The sequence below is a fragment of the Lithobates pipiens genome, unplaced genomic scaffold (genome assembly GCF_037356315.1).
Source record: "Lithobates pipiens isolate NorthernLeopardFrog02 unplaced genomic scaffold, aLitPip1_a1.2 Scaffold_18, whole genome shotgun sequence".
NCBI lineage: Eukaryota > Metazoa > Chordata > Amphibia > Anura > Ranidae > Lithobates > Lithobates pipiens.
The window spans coordinates 574,493,682-574,512,892 of NW_027507758.1; the positions used below are offsets into that span (position 1 = coordinate 574,493,682).

Genomic DNA, 19,211 nt, shown 5'->3' on the forward strand with positions numbered 1-19,211 from the left:
CGGTCGTTTCGCGGCGAATTTCCGACATTCGCGGTCCGCACGTTCGAACGCCTTTTTCCGTCGTTCGCCGCGGCGGACTTACGTGTTTAATGTATACAAGAACTTTAACCTTTGGTGACACGTTTATCATGTGATACAGGACAGCCAATTGAGACATGACAGCACATGGACACTTGTACATTCCCCCTAACCTATAAATACACCCGATCCGGTGGCCATTTTACATTCTTTCTTCTGTTAAGATAGGGACAGGTTCCTGTGTGGAGTAGGGAGAGATAAACCACTAGCTATTTGGTACACAAAAGTTCTTTTCAGGACTGGTATAGGTGTTAGGTGTTGATAGGTTTGCTGTGCTGCTGATTCTTGCAGCAGCCTGAGTGTCTTTTGTTAGTTTAGAGAAAGGGAAAGGACGGTGTATGCTACAGGGACAGCCAGATTAGTCTTTCATCATCATCATCATCATCATCATCATTAGCTGTTACTATCAAGGTCCACAAAAGAGCTGTTCCAGTAACCACTAATCGTTCTCTTTTTTTGCCAATTTGTATAGGGACAGGAAGGAAGCAGTGTTGTCAGGCAGTGAGGGTAATTTTAAAGACTTGCTGTTATTATTAGTTCCACAAAGGTTCTTTTCAGGACTGGTATCAGTGGTACAGTAATAGGCTTGTACATGTATAATATTCTTTCTTCCAAATATAGAAAGGATATTATACTTGACTGCTGCCCTTCTGCTGCAGTCTGCTAAACATTCACAACTCACTTGTTCCACAAAAGTTCTTATAAGGACTGGTAACTTGGTATAGGGTGCTACGGTACATAGGCTTGAGTGCGGTACAGTCTGCTGTTCTGTAAGGACCGCTATCGGTCCACAATAGATAGGGTTGACGTGCACCACTGCTGACCGCTGCCCTATACTGCAGCAGTCCTTCAGCGGTATAGGGACTGACGTACAGTCTGCTAATCACTAACACACAACCTGCTTGTTCCACAAAAGTTCTTATAAGGACTGGTAACTTGGTATAGGGTGCTACGGTACATAGGCTTGAGTGCGGTACAGTCTGCTGTTCTGTAAGGACCGCTATCGGTCCACAATAGATAGGGTTGACGTGCACCACTGCTGACCGCTGCCCTATACTGCAGCAGTCCTTCAGCGGTATAGGGACTGACGTACAGTCTGCTAAACACTAATACACAACCTGCTTGGTCCACAAAAGTTCTTATAAGGACTGGTAACTTGGTATAGGGTGCTACGGTACATAGGCTTGAGTGCGGTACAGTCTGCTGTTCTGTAAGGACCGCTATCGGTCCACAATAGATAGGGTTGACGTGCACCACTGCTGACCGCTGCCCTATACTGCAGCAGTCCTTCAGCGGTATAGGGACTGACGTACAGTCTGCTAAACACTAATACACAACCTGCTTGGTCCACAAAAGTTCTTATAAGGACTGGTAACTTGGTATAGGGTGCTACGGTACATAGGCTTGAGTGCGGTACAGTCTGCTGTTCTGTAAGGACCGCTATCGGTCCACAATAGATAGGGTTGACGTGCACCACTGCTGACCGCTCACCTATACTGCAGCAGTCCTTCAGCGGTATAGGGACTGACGTACAGTCTGCTAAACACTAATACACAACCTGCTTGGTCCACAAAAGTTCTTATAAGGACTGGTAACTTGGTATAGGGTGCTACGGTACATAGGCTTGAGTGCGGTACAGTCTGCTGTTCTGTAAGGACCGCTATCGGTCCACAATAGATAGGGTTGACGTGCACCACTGCTGACCGCTCACCTATACTGCAGCAGTCCTTCAGCGGTATAGGGACTGACGTACAGTCTGCTAATCACTAACACACAACCTGCTTGTTCCACAAAAGTTCTTATAAGGACTGGTAACTTGGTATAGGGTGCTACGGTACATAGGCTTGAGTGCGGTACAGTCTGCTGTTCTGTAAGGACCGCTATCGGTCCACAATAGATAGGGTTGACGTGCACCACTGCTGACCGCTGCCCTATACTGCAGCAGTCCTTCAGCGGTATAGGGACTGACGTACAGTCTGCTAAACACTAACACACAACCTGCTTGGTCCACAAAAGTTCTTATAAGGACTGGTAACTTGGTATAGGGTGCTACGGTACATAGGCTTGAGTGCGGTACAGTCTGCTGTTCTGTAAGGACCGCTATCGGTCCACAATAGATAGGGTTGACGTGCACCACTGCTGACCGCTGCCCTATACTGCAGCAGTCCTTCAGCGGTATAGGGACTGACGTACAGTCTGCTAAACACTAATACACAACCTGCTTGGTCCACAAAAGTTCTTATAAGGACTGGTAACTTGGTATAGGGTGCTACGGTACATAGGCTTGAGTGCGGTACAGTCTGCTGTTCTGTAAGGACCGCTATCGGTCCACAATAGATAGGGTTGACGTGCACCACTGCTGACCGCTGCCCTATACTGCAGCAGTCCTTCAGCGGTATAGGGACTGACGTACAGTCTGCTAAACACTAATACACAACCTGCTTGGTCCACAAAAGTTCTTATAAGGACTGGTAACTTGGTATAGGGTGCTACGGTACATAGGCTTGAGTGCGGTACAGTCTGCTGTTCTGTAAGGACCGCTATCGGTCCACAATAGATAGGGTTGACGTGCACCACTGCTGACCGCTGCCCTATACTGCAGCAGTCCTTCAGCGGTATAGGGACTGACGTACAGTCTGCTAAACACTAATACACAACCTGCTTGGTCCACAAAAGTTCTTATAAGGACTGGTAACTTGGTATAGGGTGCTACGGTACATAGGCTTGAGTGCGGTACAGTCTGCTGTTCTGTAAGGACCGCTATCGGTCCACAATAGATAGGGTTGACGTGCACCACTGCTGACCGCTCACCTATACTGCAGCAGTCCTTCAGCGGTATAGGGACTGACGTACAGTCTGCTAATCACTAACACACAACCTGCTTGTTCCACAAAAGTTCTTATAAGGACTGGTAACTTGGTATAGGGTGCTACGGTACATAGGCTTGAGTGCGGTACAGTCTGCTGTTCTGTAAGGACCGCTATCGGTCCACAATAGATAGGGTTGACGTGCACCACTGCTGACCGCTGCCCTATACTGCAGCAGTCCTTCAGCGGTATAGGGACTGACGTACAGTCTGCTAAACACTAACACACAACCTGCTTGGTCCACAAAAGTTCTTATAAGGACTGGTAACTTGGTATAGGGTGCTACGGTACATAGGCTTGAGTGCGGTACAGTCTGCTGTTCTGTAAGGACCGCTATCGGTCCACAATAGATAGGGTTGACGTGCACCACTGCTGACCGCTGCCCTATACTGCAGCAGTCCTTCAGCGGTATAGGGACTGACGTACAGTCTGCTAAACACTAATACACAACCTGCTTGGTCCACAAAAGTTCTTATAAGGACTGGTAACTTGGTATAGGGTGCTACGGTACATAGGCTTGAGTGCGGTACAGTCTGCTGTTCTGTAAGGACCGCTATCGGTCCACAATAGATAGGGTTGACGTGCACCACTGCTGACCGCTCACCTATACTGCAGCAGTCCTTCAGCGGTATAGGGACTGACGTACAGTCTGCTAATCACTAACACACAACCTGCTTGTTCCACAAAAGTTCTTATAAGGACTGGTAACTTGGTATAGGGTGCTACGGTACATAGGCTTGAGTGCGGTACAGTCTGCTGTTCTGTAAGGACCGCTATCGGTCCACAATAGATAGGGTTGACGTGCACCACTGCTGACCGCTGCCCTATACTGCAGCAGTCCTTCAGCGGTATAGGGACTGACGTACAGTCTGCTAAACACTAATACACAACCTGCTTGGTCCACAAAAGTTCTTATAAGGACTGGTAACTTGGTATAGGGTGCTACGGTACATAGGCTTGAGTGCGGTACAGTCTGCTGTTCTGTAAGGACCGCTATCGGTCCACAATAGATAGGGTTGACGTGCACCACTGCTGACCGCTCACCTATACTGCAGCAGTCCTTCAGCGGTATAGGGACTGACGTACAGTCTGCTAATCACTAACACACAACCTGCTTGTTCCACAAAAGTTCTTATAAGGACTGGTAACTTGGTATAGGGTGCTACGGTACATAGGCTTGAGTGCGGTACAGTCTGCTGTTCTGTAAGGACCGCTATCGGTCCACAATAGATAGGGTTGACGTGCACCACTGCTGACCGCTGCCCTATACTGCAGCAGTCCTTCAGCGGTATAGGGACTGACGTACAGTCTGCTAAACACTAATACACAACCTGCTTGGTCCACAAAAGTTCTTATAAGGACTGGTAACTTGGTATAGGGTGCTACGGTACATAGGCTTGAGTGCGGTACAGTCTGCTGTTCTGTAAGGACCGCTATCGGTCCACAATAGATAGGGTTGACGTGCACCACTGCTGACCGCTGCCCTATACTGCAGCAGTCCTTCAGCGGTATAGGGACTGACGTACAGTCTGCTAAACACTAATACACAACCTGCTTGGTCCACAAAAGTTCTTATAAGGACTGGTAACTTGGTATAGGGTGCTACGGTACATAGGCTTGAGTGCGGTACAGTCTGCTGTTCTGTAAGGACCGCTATAGGTCCACAATAGATAGGGTTGACGTGCACCACTGCTGACCGCTCACCTATACTGCAGCAGTCCTTCAGCGGTATAGGGACTAAGAGTTTTGTCACAGGGTCATTTAAAAAATGACATGCAGAGGAAGAGGCAGGCCCTTCCGCAGGGGTGGTAGGGGTAGGGCAGGAGCAACAGGCTTGAGCCAAAGTGGGAAGTTGCAGAAGGTGCGTTCAATTACTTTAAAGGATGCACCAGACTTGGTTGAGTGGCTCGCTCAGCCTTACTCTTCTGCACCCTCCTCATCCTCTCGATCTGCACCCTCTTCTTCACTCTCTGCTATGTGCACCCCCAAAGACACTACCACCAACAACACGACCACCACCACCACCACCACATACCTTCCGCTTGAGTCACTGGAATTATTTTCCGATCCATATCAAGAGGACATTTCTGATGCGCAGCCACTCTTGGTATTGGATCAGGAAGAGGAGGTAGCAACAAGCGCTACTCAGCAGTCTGACGCCAGTACCCAGATCAGCCCAAGGAGGAGGTTGGTCCCCGGTGTTGCTGCCTACTCTACTTATAGCGGTGGGGAAGGTGACGTTGATGATGACGTGTCTAGTGATGTCACGTGGGTGCCCACAAGAGAGGAAGAGGAGGGGAGTTCAGAGGGAGATATGGACCAGCAGATAGGGAGGAGAAGCAGCAATGACTTACATTGCACAGCAGGGACAAAGCAGACTGCAAATGTATCAGGAGCGAGTCATCGACCATGTACGGTCACATCTGGCGCTCCCAGGACACCGGCACATGGCTCCGCAGTGTGGGCTTTTTTTAACGTGTCCGCTGCTGACAATAGCGTTGCCATCTGCAATCTTTGCAGTCAACGCGTTAGTCGCGGTAAGCCCAATACTCACCTAGGGACGACCGCCTTAAGAAGGCACATGAGCAGCTATCACCGAGCCCAGTGGGAGCAACGGAACACACAAAGCCACACTGCAGGCTCTCACCGTCCAGCCTCGTCTTCTACTTCTCCTTCTCCTCTCTCCTCACAATTGTCCTCCACTCCACCTTCCATCACGCCAAGCTCACATTTTTCTGCAAAAAGGCAGGCTTCCGTGGGCCTAATGTTTGAGCGTAAAAAAATGATGACGCCGGATAACCCTCTTGCCCAACGGTTGGCGGCTGGCTTGTCAGAACTCATAGCCCGCCAACTACTGCCATATAAACTGGTGGACTCGGAGGCCTTTCGCAAATTTGTGGCCATTGGAACACCACAATGGAAGGTCCCAGGAAGGAAGTATTTCTCAGAGAAGGGCATCCCAGAGCTATATGGCCATGTTCAGCGGCAAGTGAATGTATCTCTGGCACACAGTGTCGGTGCCAAGATACATCTGACCACAGACACGTGGTCTAGCAAACACGGGCAGGGAAGGTATATCAGTTTTACTGCCCACTGGGTGAACCTTCTGACGGCCGTCAAGCATGTAACCCGTGGCACCCGTGTAGATTTGGTTTTACCGCCACGGATTGCATGCAGGCCTGACTCTTCTTCTCCTCCTCCTACTCCATCCTCCTCCCTCTCCTCCTCAGCTGCCTCCTCCTTTTCCGCTGCTAGCGTCTCTTCCACTGCACCGCCCAAGCTCCCCAGAACCTATTCCACATGCCAGGTGAGACGTTGCCATGCCGTGCTGCGTCTGTTGTGCCTGGAAGCAAAGAGCCACACTGGCCCGGCACTCCTTTCAGCTTTGCGTTCACAGGCAGATGAGTGGCTAACACCGCTCAATTTGACAGTTGGTAAAGTGGTGTGTGACAACGGTGCCAATCTGCTTAGCGCATTGAAACAGGGCAAAATCACGCACGTGCCGTGCATGGCACACGTCTTAAACTTGGTCGTGCAGCGATTCCTTGTCAAATACCCTGGGGTCCAGGACATCTTGCGGCAGGCAAGGAAAATCTCGGCCCATTTCAGAAGATCTTACACGGCCATGGCTCGCCTTGCTGACATTCAGCGGCGACACCATCTGCCGGTCAGACGTCTTATTTGCGATTGCCCGACGCGATGGAACTCAACCTTCTATATGCTTGATAGGCTGCTCCAGCAGAAACGTGCAGTTAACGTCTACCTGTATGAACTCTGCGAAAGAAACGGTTCTGGGGAGCTGGGTTTTTTTTCACCGCGCCAGTGGCTGCTCATGCGCGACACATGCAGACTTCTGCGGCCATTTGAGGAGATCACCAAACTGGTCAGTCGCAGCCATGGCGCCATCAGTGACATGGTACCTTATGCCTTCTTTCTGGAGCGTGCATTGCGTCGTGTCATTGATCAGGCTGTGGAGGAGCAGGAGCGGGAAGATGAGGAAGTCGCAATGCTGGATGAATTCCCAGGGGGGGCTACTCTATCTGAGACAAGTCAACAACAGGAGTCTGATGAGGAGTCAGAGGAGGATGGTGCCGGGGCGGATGAGCAGGAGCAAGAAGAGCATGCTTTAAACCTTTCTGGGATCCCTGTTGTGCGAGGATGGGGAGAGGAGAATGAAGAGGACGACATTATCCTGGATGATGAGCAGGAGCCAGGCCACCACACCGCTTCCACTTTAGTGCAAATGGGGGCCTTCATGCTCCAGTGTTTTAATAGGGACCCCCGTATAAAAAGCATGAGGGTCAAGGACCAGTACTGGGTGGCAACGTACTTAGACCCCCGGTACAAACACAAAATGGCGGAAATGTTACCGCCGTCGCAGAGGGCTGTCAGAATGCAGCACTTCCAGGCCTTGCTTCGAGAAATGCTGCATTCTGCTTTTGCGTGCGCTGGCAGAGGAGCAATTCCCACTCCCAGAGAAGGATTTGCGGGTACCAATCCAACAGCGCCTGCAAGAAGAGGCCGGTTTGAAGATGTGTTGGTGACTTCGGATATGAGGTCATTCTTTCAGCCGACCCATCGACAGGTGTCATCCGGATCCAGCATCAGGGAACGCCTAGACCGTCAGGTGTCCGACTACATTGGGTTAACGGCCGATGTGGACGCTCTGAGGAGTGATGAACCCCTAGACTACTGGGTGGGCAGGCTTGACCTCTGGCCAGAGCTTGCCCAATTTGCAATCGAACTGTTGGCTTGCCCCTCATCCAGTGTCCTGTCCGAAAGGACGTTCAGCGCAGCAGGGGGGATTGTGACCGATAAGCGTACTCGCCTAGCTCACCACAGTGTTAACTACCTCACATTTCTAAAAATGAATGAGGCATGGATCTCGGAGGAATTCAACACATGTGATCAGTAGACCATGTATATGTCTATAAACAATTTTTGGAATCAAGCACACAGACCTTCTTAATTCATTTGGCTCACTTCCCTGACCCAAAAAAGCACACCGTACTATATGCCCCTACCCTCCTCTTTGAAGAGGTTGAGCGGTGTCATATTTCTACTGGGGCTGCTTATTATGAGGGGTTCCCACCATCCCTGTGCTGTGCTGACTTCCTCCTGGGTGTTCTTATTATGAGGGGCTCCCACCATCCCTGTGCTGTGCTGACTTCCTCCTGGGGGTTCTTATTATGAGGGGATCACACCATCCCTGTGCTGTGCTGACTTCCTCCTGGGGCTGCTTACGGTGCTGCTGTCAGCGCTGTATGTCACGGAGCTGCTGTCAGCGCTGTATGTCACGGAGCTGCTGTCAGCGCTGTATGTCACGGAGCTGCTGTCAGCGCTGTATGTCACGGAGCTGCTGTCAGCGCTGTATGTCACGGAGCTGCTGTCAGCGCTGTATGTCACGGAGCTGCTGTCAGCGCTGTATGTCACGGAGCTGCTGTCAGCGCTGTATGTCACGGAGCTGCTGTCAGCGCTGTATGTCACGGAGCTGCTGTCAGCGCTGTATGTCACGGAGCTGCTGTCAGCGCTGTATGTCACGGTGCTGCTGTCAGCGCTGTATGTCACGGAGCTGCTGTCAGCGCTGTATGTCACGGAGCTGCTGTCAGTGCTGTATGTCACGGAGCTGCTGTCAGCGCTGTATGTCACGGAGCTGCTGTCAGCGCTGTATGTCACGGAGCTGCTGTCAGCGCTGTATGTCACGGTGCTGCTGTCAGCGCTGTATGTCACGGAGCTGCTGTCAGCGCTGTATGTCACGGAGCTGCTGTCAGCGCTGTATGTCACGGAGCTGCTGTCAGCGCTGTATGTCACGGAGCTGCTGTCAGCGCTGTATGTCACGGAGCTGCTGTCAGCGCTGTATGTCACGGTGCTGATGTCAGTGCTCTGTATTACGGTGCTGCTGTCAGTGCTCTGTATCTCCTGCACCCTCTTGTTTGCCTACCCTGGTCCCTGACCTTCCCTCTCCTCCATTGCCTTCATTAGCTCCATAGTCCTGAATTGTCAGAACAATTTCCCAAATAAAAAAAAAATGCTTGTAGTTATCGATCCCAAATTCACCTCATACATGTATTATGCTATTGTCCAGGTGGTGGGACTACGTGCTACCCCCTAATAATTACCCCGTGGCCGCAAATTCGACCTAAAGGTTTGCGAAATTCGCCTCCCATTGAAGTCAATGGAGCCCGCGGCGAACGGTCGTTTTCGCGAACGTTTGTGTCCGTTCGCGTTTCGCGTTCGCGAAACGTCCCGTCGGAAGTTCGTCCATCACTAATAGGGTCTACAAAATAGGGGATCGCTTTATGCCATTTTTATTATTCATTTTTTTTATTAGTAATGGTGGCGTTCTGTGACTACAACATTATGGAGGACATATTTGACACTAAATGACACTATTTTGGGACTATTGTCATTTCTACAGCGATCAGTGCTATAAAAATGCACTGATTACTGTGTAAATGACACTGGCAGGGAAGGAGTTAATCACTAGGGGGCGATTAAGGGGTTAAGTGTGTCCTAGGGAGTGATTCTAACTGTGGGGGATGGGCTTCCACTCACATGACAGCGATCACTGCTCCCGATGACAGGGAGCAGTGATCTCTGTCATGACACAAGGCAGCATGGGGAAATGCCTTGTTTACATAGGCACTTCCCAGTTCTGCAGCTCTCTGATATGATCGCCGGGAGACCGGTGGACAAAGAGTCCACCAGTCCCGTGGGCAAGGTCATGCTGTACGTGGCAGTGCATGCATGCCTGCTAGCCCCGCTGTTAGAATATCATTCCAAATTCGTAATTCGGCACTTATAGGTGTTATATTATATTCATGGCAAGCTTGTAAAACCTATTTGGTTTTATGATTAGTCATTATAAATGGAGTATGTGTGATTGACATTGATCAATTGATTTGACATGATCCTCATCTGAAGCTGAGTATTGCTGGGAGTTTTTTTTAAAATTCGGAAATTCGGAAAATTGGAAACTCGGAAATGCGAAAATTTGGAAATTTGGATATACGAAAATTCTAAATTTGGAAATTTCGAGAATTTTCACATTTAGATTTTTCAGATTTCCGAATTTCGAATTTCCAATTTTCAGATTTCCGGATTTCCGAATTTTCAAATTTTTGAATTTTCAAATTTCCCAATTTCAGATTTTTGGAATTCCGAATTTCCAAATTTTCGGATTTTCAGAATTCGGGAATTCAAAGATTTGAAAATCTGGAAAAAAAGAAAAAAAATTAGTTTAATAAATTCTTACTCGTTAACTTAATTGTTAGTTATCAATAGTTATGAATTATCTGAAATAACGAATGGAATAGAACAAATTAGTAATAAATAATTAATAATAAAAAGGTTTTATTATTAGATCGATAGATGTGGCATTCGTTATTTCAGATAATTTGTAACTTCGGATAAATTTGTGCTCGTTACATTCACTAACAGTCAAATTTGAAAGGAAATTCCAATACCTATAATTTAACCAGTTCCCAACCAGCGCAGCCGATGTACGCAGAATGGCATGGGCAGGCATATTGGCGTACAGGTACGTCCAATCTTTAATGCTGCCCTGCCATCGTGAGCGCGCCGCTGGCGGCGCGCTCGCGTGCTGGTCGGGACGCCCGTGAGTCCGGTCGCGGGTCCCACGGACTCGATCGCCGTGGGCATACCCGCGATCGTCTCATGGGGTGGCTGAACGGAGAGATGCCGTTGTAAACAGCATCTCCCCATTCTGCCTAGCAACTAGTGATGCTAATCTCTGTTCCATGTGATTGGATCAGTGTTCACTAAATTAAAGCCTAGCCCCCAACAGTTAGTAACACACCCCTAGGAACACTTAACCCCTACACTGCCACCCACTGGTTAACCCCTTCACTGCCAGTGTCATTTACACAGGAATCACTGCATTTATATAGCAGTGATTGCTGTATAAATGACAATGGTCCCAAAAATGTGTCATAAATGTCCAATGTGTCCACCATAATGTCTAATGTCGCAGTCACAATAAAAATCGCTGATCGCCGCCATTACTAGTAAAAAAAATTATTTAAAAAAATGCCATAAAACTATCCCCTATTTTGTAAACGCTATAATTTTTGCGCAAACCAATCAATAATCGCTTATTGCAATTTTTTTTTTACCAAAAATATGTAGAAGAATATGTATCGGCCTAAACTGAGGGAAAAAATGTTTTTATATATATTTTTGGGGGATATTTGTTATAACAAAATGTAAAAAATAATGCATTTTTTTTCAAAATCGTTGCTTTATTTTTGTTTAAAGCGCAAAAAATAAAAATCGCAGGGGTGATCAAATAACACCAAAAGAAAGCTCTATTTATGGGGAAAAAAGGACGTCAATTTTGTTTGGGAGCCACGTTGCACGACTGCGCAATTGTCAGTTAAAGCGACACAGTGCCGAATCGTAAAAAGTGGTCTGGTCTTTGGCCAGCAACATGGTCCGGGGCTGAAGTGGTTAATAGTTATTTATTTAGAATTAAACAGATTTTCTTTCTTTTTTCGAATTTCCGAAAATTTGGAATTCCTAAAATCCGAAAATCCGAAAATTCGAAAATTCGAAAATTCGGAAAATCTGAAAATCTGAAATCCGAAAATTGGAAATTCGGAAATTCGAAAATCCAAAAATTCGAAAGTCACAAATTTGTAATTTCGGAGTTCGTAAATTCGTAAATTCAGAATTTCACAAATTTTTCAATTTGGAAATTTCAGAAATTCAAAAATTTGGAAATTCGGAATTAATTTGTCAAAATTTGTTAAAAAACTAATTCGGAACTAAATTAATTGCACATGTCTACTCATGTGTTCATGCATTAGGGAACCTTTGGTAGAGCAGTGGGAGAAGTACAGGGATGGTGAGTAAATCCTGCCTATGATATCTCAGATAAAGACATTTATTTGCCTATTATTTTCAAACTATTGCACATTTTTGCCTTATATTTTTTGTAAACCTAAGGCCGCGTACACACGCGCGGACTGTTCGCCCAACTTTGTCCGTCCAACAGTTTCAGCAAACAGTCCGCTCAAAATTAGCATGGACGGACATGCCCACACACGACGAACGAACAGTTTGCTGAAACCGTGCGCGATGACGTGAACAGCACGTACGACGGGACGAAAAATACGACGTCCTATACACTGCATTATAGCTTTCGGCGTGAAAATCCTTTCTGAGCATGCGCGCAACTTTGTTTGACGAACAAGCCTACACACGAGCGGGCTGTTCGCTGAAACAAGGTTTCAGCGGACAGTTTTTCGGAAATTCCGAAAAACCTTGTCCGTCCAACTGTCCGCTGAAACTGTCCGCTGAAAGCCCACACACGAGCGGACTGTCCGCCCAAACACTGTTCAGCGGACAAAGTTGGGCGAACAGTCCGCCCGTGTGTACGCGGCCTAAGGCCGCGTACACACGGGCGGACTGTTGGCTCAACCTTGTCCGCTGAACAGTGTTTCAGCGGACAGTCCGCTCGTGTGTGGGGCTTCAGCGGACAGTTTCAGCAGACAGTTTGACGAACAAAGTTTTTCAGAAATTCCGAAAAACTGTCCGCTGAAACTTGGTTTGAGCGAACAGTCCGCCCGTGTGTAGGCCTCTTTCGAAATGAGCAAACTGTTCCCGCTCGGAGGGAAGTCTGCTCATTTCGAGCGCGTGTGCAGGTAGGCGGGGCCCGCGACGGAGACGTCGCGGGCTCCGCCGCCTGGAATGGACTTAAAGGGGAACCCCAACGCCGAAAAAAATCTGCGTGGGGGTCCCCCCAAAGTCCACAACAGACCCTTGTCCGAGCACGCTACCCGGCCGGCCAGGAAAGGGGGGCGAGCGAGCGCGCCCCCCCTCCTGAGCCGTACCAGGCCGCGTGCCCTCAACATGGGGGGTGCCTTGGGGAAGGGGGGGCCGCGCGGCCCCCCCACCCCAAAGCACCTTGTCCCCATGTTGATGAGGACAAGGGCCTCTTCCCGACAACCCTGGCCGTTGGTTGTCGGGGTCTGCGGGCGGGGGGCTTATCGGAATCCGGGAGCCCCCTTTAATAAGGGGGCCCCCGGATACCGGCCCCCCACCCTATGTGAATGAGTATGGGGTACAATGTACCCCTACCCATTCACCTGTAAAATAAAAGTACCCAAAAAAAAACACAACACACGAGATAAAATATTTTATTGCACAGCTCCGGGGGTCTTCCGTCTTCGGGGGTCTTCTCGCCGGACTCCTCCGCTATCTTCTTGTAGCTCTTTTGCTAGCGGAGGAGTCCGGCTTTCTTCCTCCCCGCCGCCGGCCTCTTCTCCCGACTTCGGGGGTCTTGTCCCCCTCTTCGGTTCTTCTGCTGGGCCACCGCGCCTTCTTATAGCTCTTTTGCAGGCGGTGGCCCGGTCTTCTGTCGCCGCTGTCGCCGCTGTCGTCGCTGTCGTCGCCGCCTTCCGTTCTTGTTCTTCTTCTTGTTCTTCTTGTTCTTCTCCAGGAGATGTTGACACGTCGCTCTCTCCGGCCGGAATGCCAGAGCCGCGCTGTGCGGCCACTTATATAGTGACAATGGGGCGGTGTCACATGGTATATGTCACATGGGTTGGTCACATGGGTTGATGTCACATGGGGACTATGACATGGTAAGGGGGCGGGGTCACCATGTGACCAACCCATGTGACATATACCATGTGACACCGCCCCATTGTCACTATATAAGTGGCCGCTCAGCGCGGCTCTGGCATTCCGGCCGGAGAGAGCGACGTGTCGGGAAGAGGCCCTTGTCCTCATCAACATGGGGACAAGGTGCTTTGGGGTGGGGGGGGCCGCGCGGCCCCCCCTTCCCCAAGGCACCCCCCATGTTGAGGGCACGCGGCCTGGTACGGCTCAGGAGGGGGGGCGCGCTCGCTCGCCCCCCTTTCCTGGCCGGCCGGGTAGCGTGCTCGGACAAGGGTCTGTTGTGGACTTTGGAGGGACCCCCACGCCGATTTTTTTCGGCGTTGGGGTTCCCCTTTAAGTCCATTCCAGGCGGCGGAGCCCGCGACGTCTCCGTCGCGGGCCCTGCCTACCTGCACACGCGCTCGAAATGAGCGGACTGTTGCCTCGTGTGTGGGCGAGTCCGCTCATTTCAAAAGTTGCACGGACTTAGTACGACGAACAAAGTTTGCCGCATTTGTCTGCTCAAAAAGTGCCGTGTGTGGGCGTGTTCGTTCATTCAAAAGTTTGAGCGGACTGTTTGACGAACTTAGTTTCGGCAGACAGTCCCCGCGTGTGTACGCCGCCTAAGACATGAAATATGAACAAAGCATAGCCTTCTATAGTGCGTACTTGTCTTTATCCAGTGCACTAGGTGTATTTTCTCTCTGCTGCCTCATTCCTCTGCTATCAGCATGAGCCACTTTTCCTGGCCTCAAGAGATGAAAAAAGTGACAGGGGCTCCAGCACACAGCCTGTGATTGACAGCCCCAGCTCTTTTTCCGTGTGCCTTTTGAAGGGGGATGTGTTCCTTCCCTCCAATTAGCTCTCACTAAGCTTTGTAACTTCAGCTCCCCCCTGCTTTTTGGAAGCTCGGATAAGCTGTAAAAAGGCACTTTGAACAACTGTAGATCAGAGAAGGCAGCAGATAAACAGGTAAAACTTATGTAGCGGATGACATTTTGGACAAAAAGTCATACGCATGTAATGTAAATTTAGTTTTTTGCCTCAGAACAGTAGGGGTTCTGAGGGTGATTCTGTAGGTCAGAGCTTAACACCAGTCTGGCCAGGCTGTGTTTGGAAGTTCTGCCTGGTCATGTGAATGGTGAGGTGCACGTGACAGGCCAGAACCAGGTCTGGTTGGATGTTTAGGTATCAGCCTTCTCGGGACCAATCAGTGGGAGTGCTGGGGCCCGCTGAGGATTCTGGGAAGGGGTACTTAAGAGGTGTGGGTCACGTGGTTCGGGGAGAGGTGTTTGTGAGACCCGTGTGGTCTGTTCTGGTTCCAGGTCCGGGGTAGCACCGTAAGGGGTTATGGGGGGTTCGACATCCCGCAACATGTTCCTGTCAGTGGTCCCTGATAGGCCTGCCTGGTCTGGGGTAGGGATCCGTCTGTTCCCGAGTCTCAGAACTGGCTGGTCCGAGGCACTGTAACTGAGGCAGGATTCAAGGTGTCCGGGTGTGCTCTCGGCTAGGAAAGGCGCCACAGCTTGTGGAAGTAACCGGGGGAGGGCTCTTCGGAGGAGGGCTGGCAAGTGGCATCCTGGGAAGTGCCTGGTTACTGAGTTGGGAAGGACATTGACAAATTCACGTTTTTCCAGTACCATTGCGGAGACGGGAAACGTTCCAGGTACGGAGGAAAAAGGTTCCTGTTCACCCTCAGTTGCAACTTGTACATGTTCGTAGGATTGTTCAAGTTTTGAGTCAATGTGCTGACTGCCATGATCTCTGATTAGAGATCTGTTCAGCCTTGAATTACCCAGCTGCGAGTGGCTACTCTCTGGTTGGAAATAGAGACTTTGTTAGACTTGCAGTTCAAGGTGCCTGAGTTCTTCACCCGTGTTCTCTGTTCCCTAAGAGACTGTGTTGTTGAAAGTTATTACCGTAAAATAAAACCTTTTAAAGAGGACTTAATCTGTGTCAGCGTTCAAGTTGTTGGGTATCAACCCTGGGAATCCCTAGACGTGGAGGAGCAGGCCAAGACAAGGGAACTGGTAAGCCCAATAAGTCAAGGCCGCCCTGCAACAGGTTATGGCTGCTACACTTATGTAGGAGGATTTGTTTAATCTCTATCACCTGAGTCCAGTCACTCCACTGGACATATGGGTGTACAACCACTTTAAGATATATATTACCTTGTATCGCTGGGTATTTCATCATGAGCAACAGACCCCAGCGCAGAGTGGTTGATGTTGTCTCCATTCCCGCGGAGAAAAGGTTCCTTACCAGTCTTGTTAAATTTTCATTATGAAAATATGAATGAGGATTTCCAGACTCCTGCAAGTGATAACACAGAGAGTACGGTGAGAATTTCCCTGTAACCAGTCAACTAGTGGTGAAGTATTGTACTGTAGTATGCTCCAACCAACACACTGGTGCTTAAGTCTAGTTCATTATGTTCCAGTACCAGGACTTCAGTGCCGTGTCATTTTAACACCAGGCTCTCAGTAGCATAGGGAACAGATTGATGCAGAATCAATTCCTGTGTCCTCTGCCATAATGTCTCACAACACTAGAATAATGTGTTTCAGTCTACTGAGCCCTGTTCAATATGAAAAAGGGTCTATAAATGGCTAACAGCTATGGAAATAGATAAACTGGATAAATACAGTACATGGTGTGCCATATGTAGGGGGTCAATTTTTTTTTTTTTTATGTGATATCCTGCTTTACTGTCTATCCATCCATCTACAGTGCCTTGCAAAAGTATTCACCCCTATGGTAATTTTTCGTGTTTTGTTGCCTCACAACCAGGAATTAACATGGGTTGTTTGAGGACTTTTAATTTACAGAACATGCCCACAGCTTTGAAGATTTTTTTTTTTTATTATTGTGAATCAAACAACAAATAGGACAAAATAACAGAAAACGTCAATGTGCATAACTATTCACCCCCCTAAAGTCAATACTTTATAATAGAGCCACCTTTTGCAGCTATCATAGCTCCAAGTTGCTTTGGATATGTCTCTATGAGCTTGCCACATCTTACCACTGGGATTTTGTACCATTCCTCCTTGCAAAACTGCTCCAGCTCCTTCAAGTCGGATGGTTTGTGCTTGTGAACAGCAATCTTTAAATCTGACCAGAGATTTTCTATTGGATTGAGGTCTGGGCTTTGACTAGGCCATTTCAGCACTCAACCACTCAAGTGTTGCTTTAGCAGTGTGTTTGGGTTCATTGTCCTGCTGGAAGGTGAACCTCCATCCTAGCCTCAAATCACACACAGAGTGGTACAGGTTTTGCTCAAGAATATCCCTGTATTTAGCACCATCCATCTTTCCCTCAACCCTTACTGGTTTCCCAGTCCCAACTGCTGAAAAACATGGTGTTCTTTGGGTGATGTGATGTGTTGGGTTTGTACCAGACATACCATTTTCTTTGATGGCCAAAAAGTTCAATTTTAGTCTCATCAGACCAGAGCAACTTCCTCCATACATTTTGGGAGTCTCCCACATGCCTTTTCACAAACTCAAAAGGTGCCATTTGTTTTTTTCCTGAAGTAATGGCTTTCTTCCTTCTGGCCACTCTGCCATAAAGCCCAACTCTATGGAGCGTACAGCTTATTGTTGTCCTATGTACTTCAGTCCCTGCAGCTCCTGCAGGGTTACCTTAGGTCTCTGTACTGCCTCTCTTATTAATGCCCACCTTAGTTGGTCCATGAGTTTTGGTGTGCGGCCATCTCTTGGCAGGTTTGCTGTTGTGCCGTGTTCTTTCCATTTGGTTATTATAGTTACGTGCAGATTATCTGTTTAGACTAAAAGGATGATTGGGGGAAACAGACATAACTGTCCATTCAATTACCTCTACCCATTTTTGGTTTTAAATAGGCCAAAGTGCGAAAAGATACAGTGCCTTGAAGAAGTATATATACCCCTTGAAATTTTCCACATTTTGTGATGTTACAACCAAAACGTTAAATGCATTTTATTGGAATTTTATGTTGTAGACCAACACAACGTGGCACATAATTGTGAAGTGGCACAACGTGGCACATAATTGTGAAGTGGCACAACGTGGCACATAATTGTGAAGTGGAAGGAAAACGATAAATGTTTTTCAACATTTTTTTAAAAAAATATCTGAAAAGTGTGGTGTGCATTTGTATTCAGCCCCCTTTACTAAAATCTAGTGGAACCAATTGCCTTCAGAAGTCACCTTACCAGTAAATAGAGTCCACCTGTATGTGATTTAATCTCAGTATAAATACAGCTGTTCTTCAAAGCCCTCAGAGATTTAGTAGAGAACCTTAGTAAATAAACAGCATTGTGAAGGCCAAGGAGTACACCAGACAGGTCAGGGATAACGGTGTGGAGAAGTTTAAAGCAGGGCTAGGTTATAAAACAATACACTAAGCTTTGAACACCTCACGGAGCACTGTTCAATCCATCATCCGGAAATGGAAAGAGTATGGCACAACAGCAAACCTACCAAGACATGACTGTCCACCTAAACTGACAGGCCGGGCAAGTAGAGCATTAATCAGAGAAGCAGCCAAGAAGCCCATGGTAACTCTGGAGGAGCGGCAGAGATCCACAGTTCAGGTGAATCTGTCCACTGGACAAATATTAGTTGAGCACTCCACAAATCTGGCCTTTATGGAAGAGTGGGGGACACCGCAAACATGTGGAAGAAGGTGCTCTGGTCAGATGAGACCAAAATTTTACTTTTTGGCCTAAAAGCAAAATACTACGTGTGGTGAAAAACTGACACTGCACATCACCCTGAACACACCATCCCCACTGTGAAAAATGGTGGTGGCAGCATCATGTTGTGGGGATGCTTTTCTTCAGCAGGGACAGAGAAGCTGGAGAGTTGATGGGAAGATGGATGAAGCCAAATGCATGGGTAATCTTAGAAGAAAACCTGTTAGAGTCTGCAAAAGACTTGAGACTGGGACAGAGGTTCACCTTCCAGCAGGACAATGTCCCTAAACATACAGCCATAGCTATAATGGAATGGTTTAGATCAAAGCATATTCATGTGGTAGAATGACCCAAAGTCCAAACCTAAATCCAATTAGGAATTGTGGAAAAACTTAAAAATTGCTGTTCACAGACGCTCTCCATCTAATCTGACAGAGCTTAAACTATTTTTAAAAGAAGAATGGGGGGCGTGGCTTGGCGCTTGATGGCGATGGACGCACACTAGCAGAGCTCTGTGAGAGAACCCGGCCTGCAGCTCGTATCCCCTGCTCACAACGATCCAGCGATGGGCAGAAAGCATCTCCAGACCAGACCCAAGAGCAGCTACACGACCATATCTGCCAGGAACATCACTGATCTTTTTAAAAGGCAGGCGACATCCAGCAACAGCATGGCGGGGAACAAAATGGCGCGGACGCAGCCGGAGGATGAAGACTCCAGTGAGGACTCACTATCCACGGCAGGGGACTCAGGTAGGGGCTTTACACAAACGAATCAACCCCTAACCTATGCGGACATGGCAGGCTTCACGGCGGACATAAAATCTACTTTCTCAGCCGCAATCACAGACCTTAAATCCAACTTACTGGTATTGACTGAAAAGCTAGCAGCTGCAGAAACGATTGGGAAACAGAGGGACAAGAGGCTGAACAGGCTTGAAACGGTAGCATTGACTCACTCCACA

At 48.4% G+C, this 19,211-nt stretch overlaps 1 protein-coding gene across 2 annotated transcripts in view; it reads right to left on the minus strand.

Moving 5' to 3' along the window:
- Positions 1-19,211, minus strand: part of LOC143989049 (cytochrome P450 2K1-like) — a 72,281-nt gene that overhangs the window by 10,650 nt on the left and 42,420 nt on the right. For both annotated transcript variants that reach the window (XM_077489053.1, XM_077489052.1), the window contains one exon: positions 15,740-15,881. In XM_077489053.1, coding sequence (XP_077345179.1) covers positions 15,740-15,881 — 142 coding nt within the window. The remainder of the gene's footprint in view (positions 1-15,739; positions 15,882-19,211) is intronic.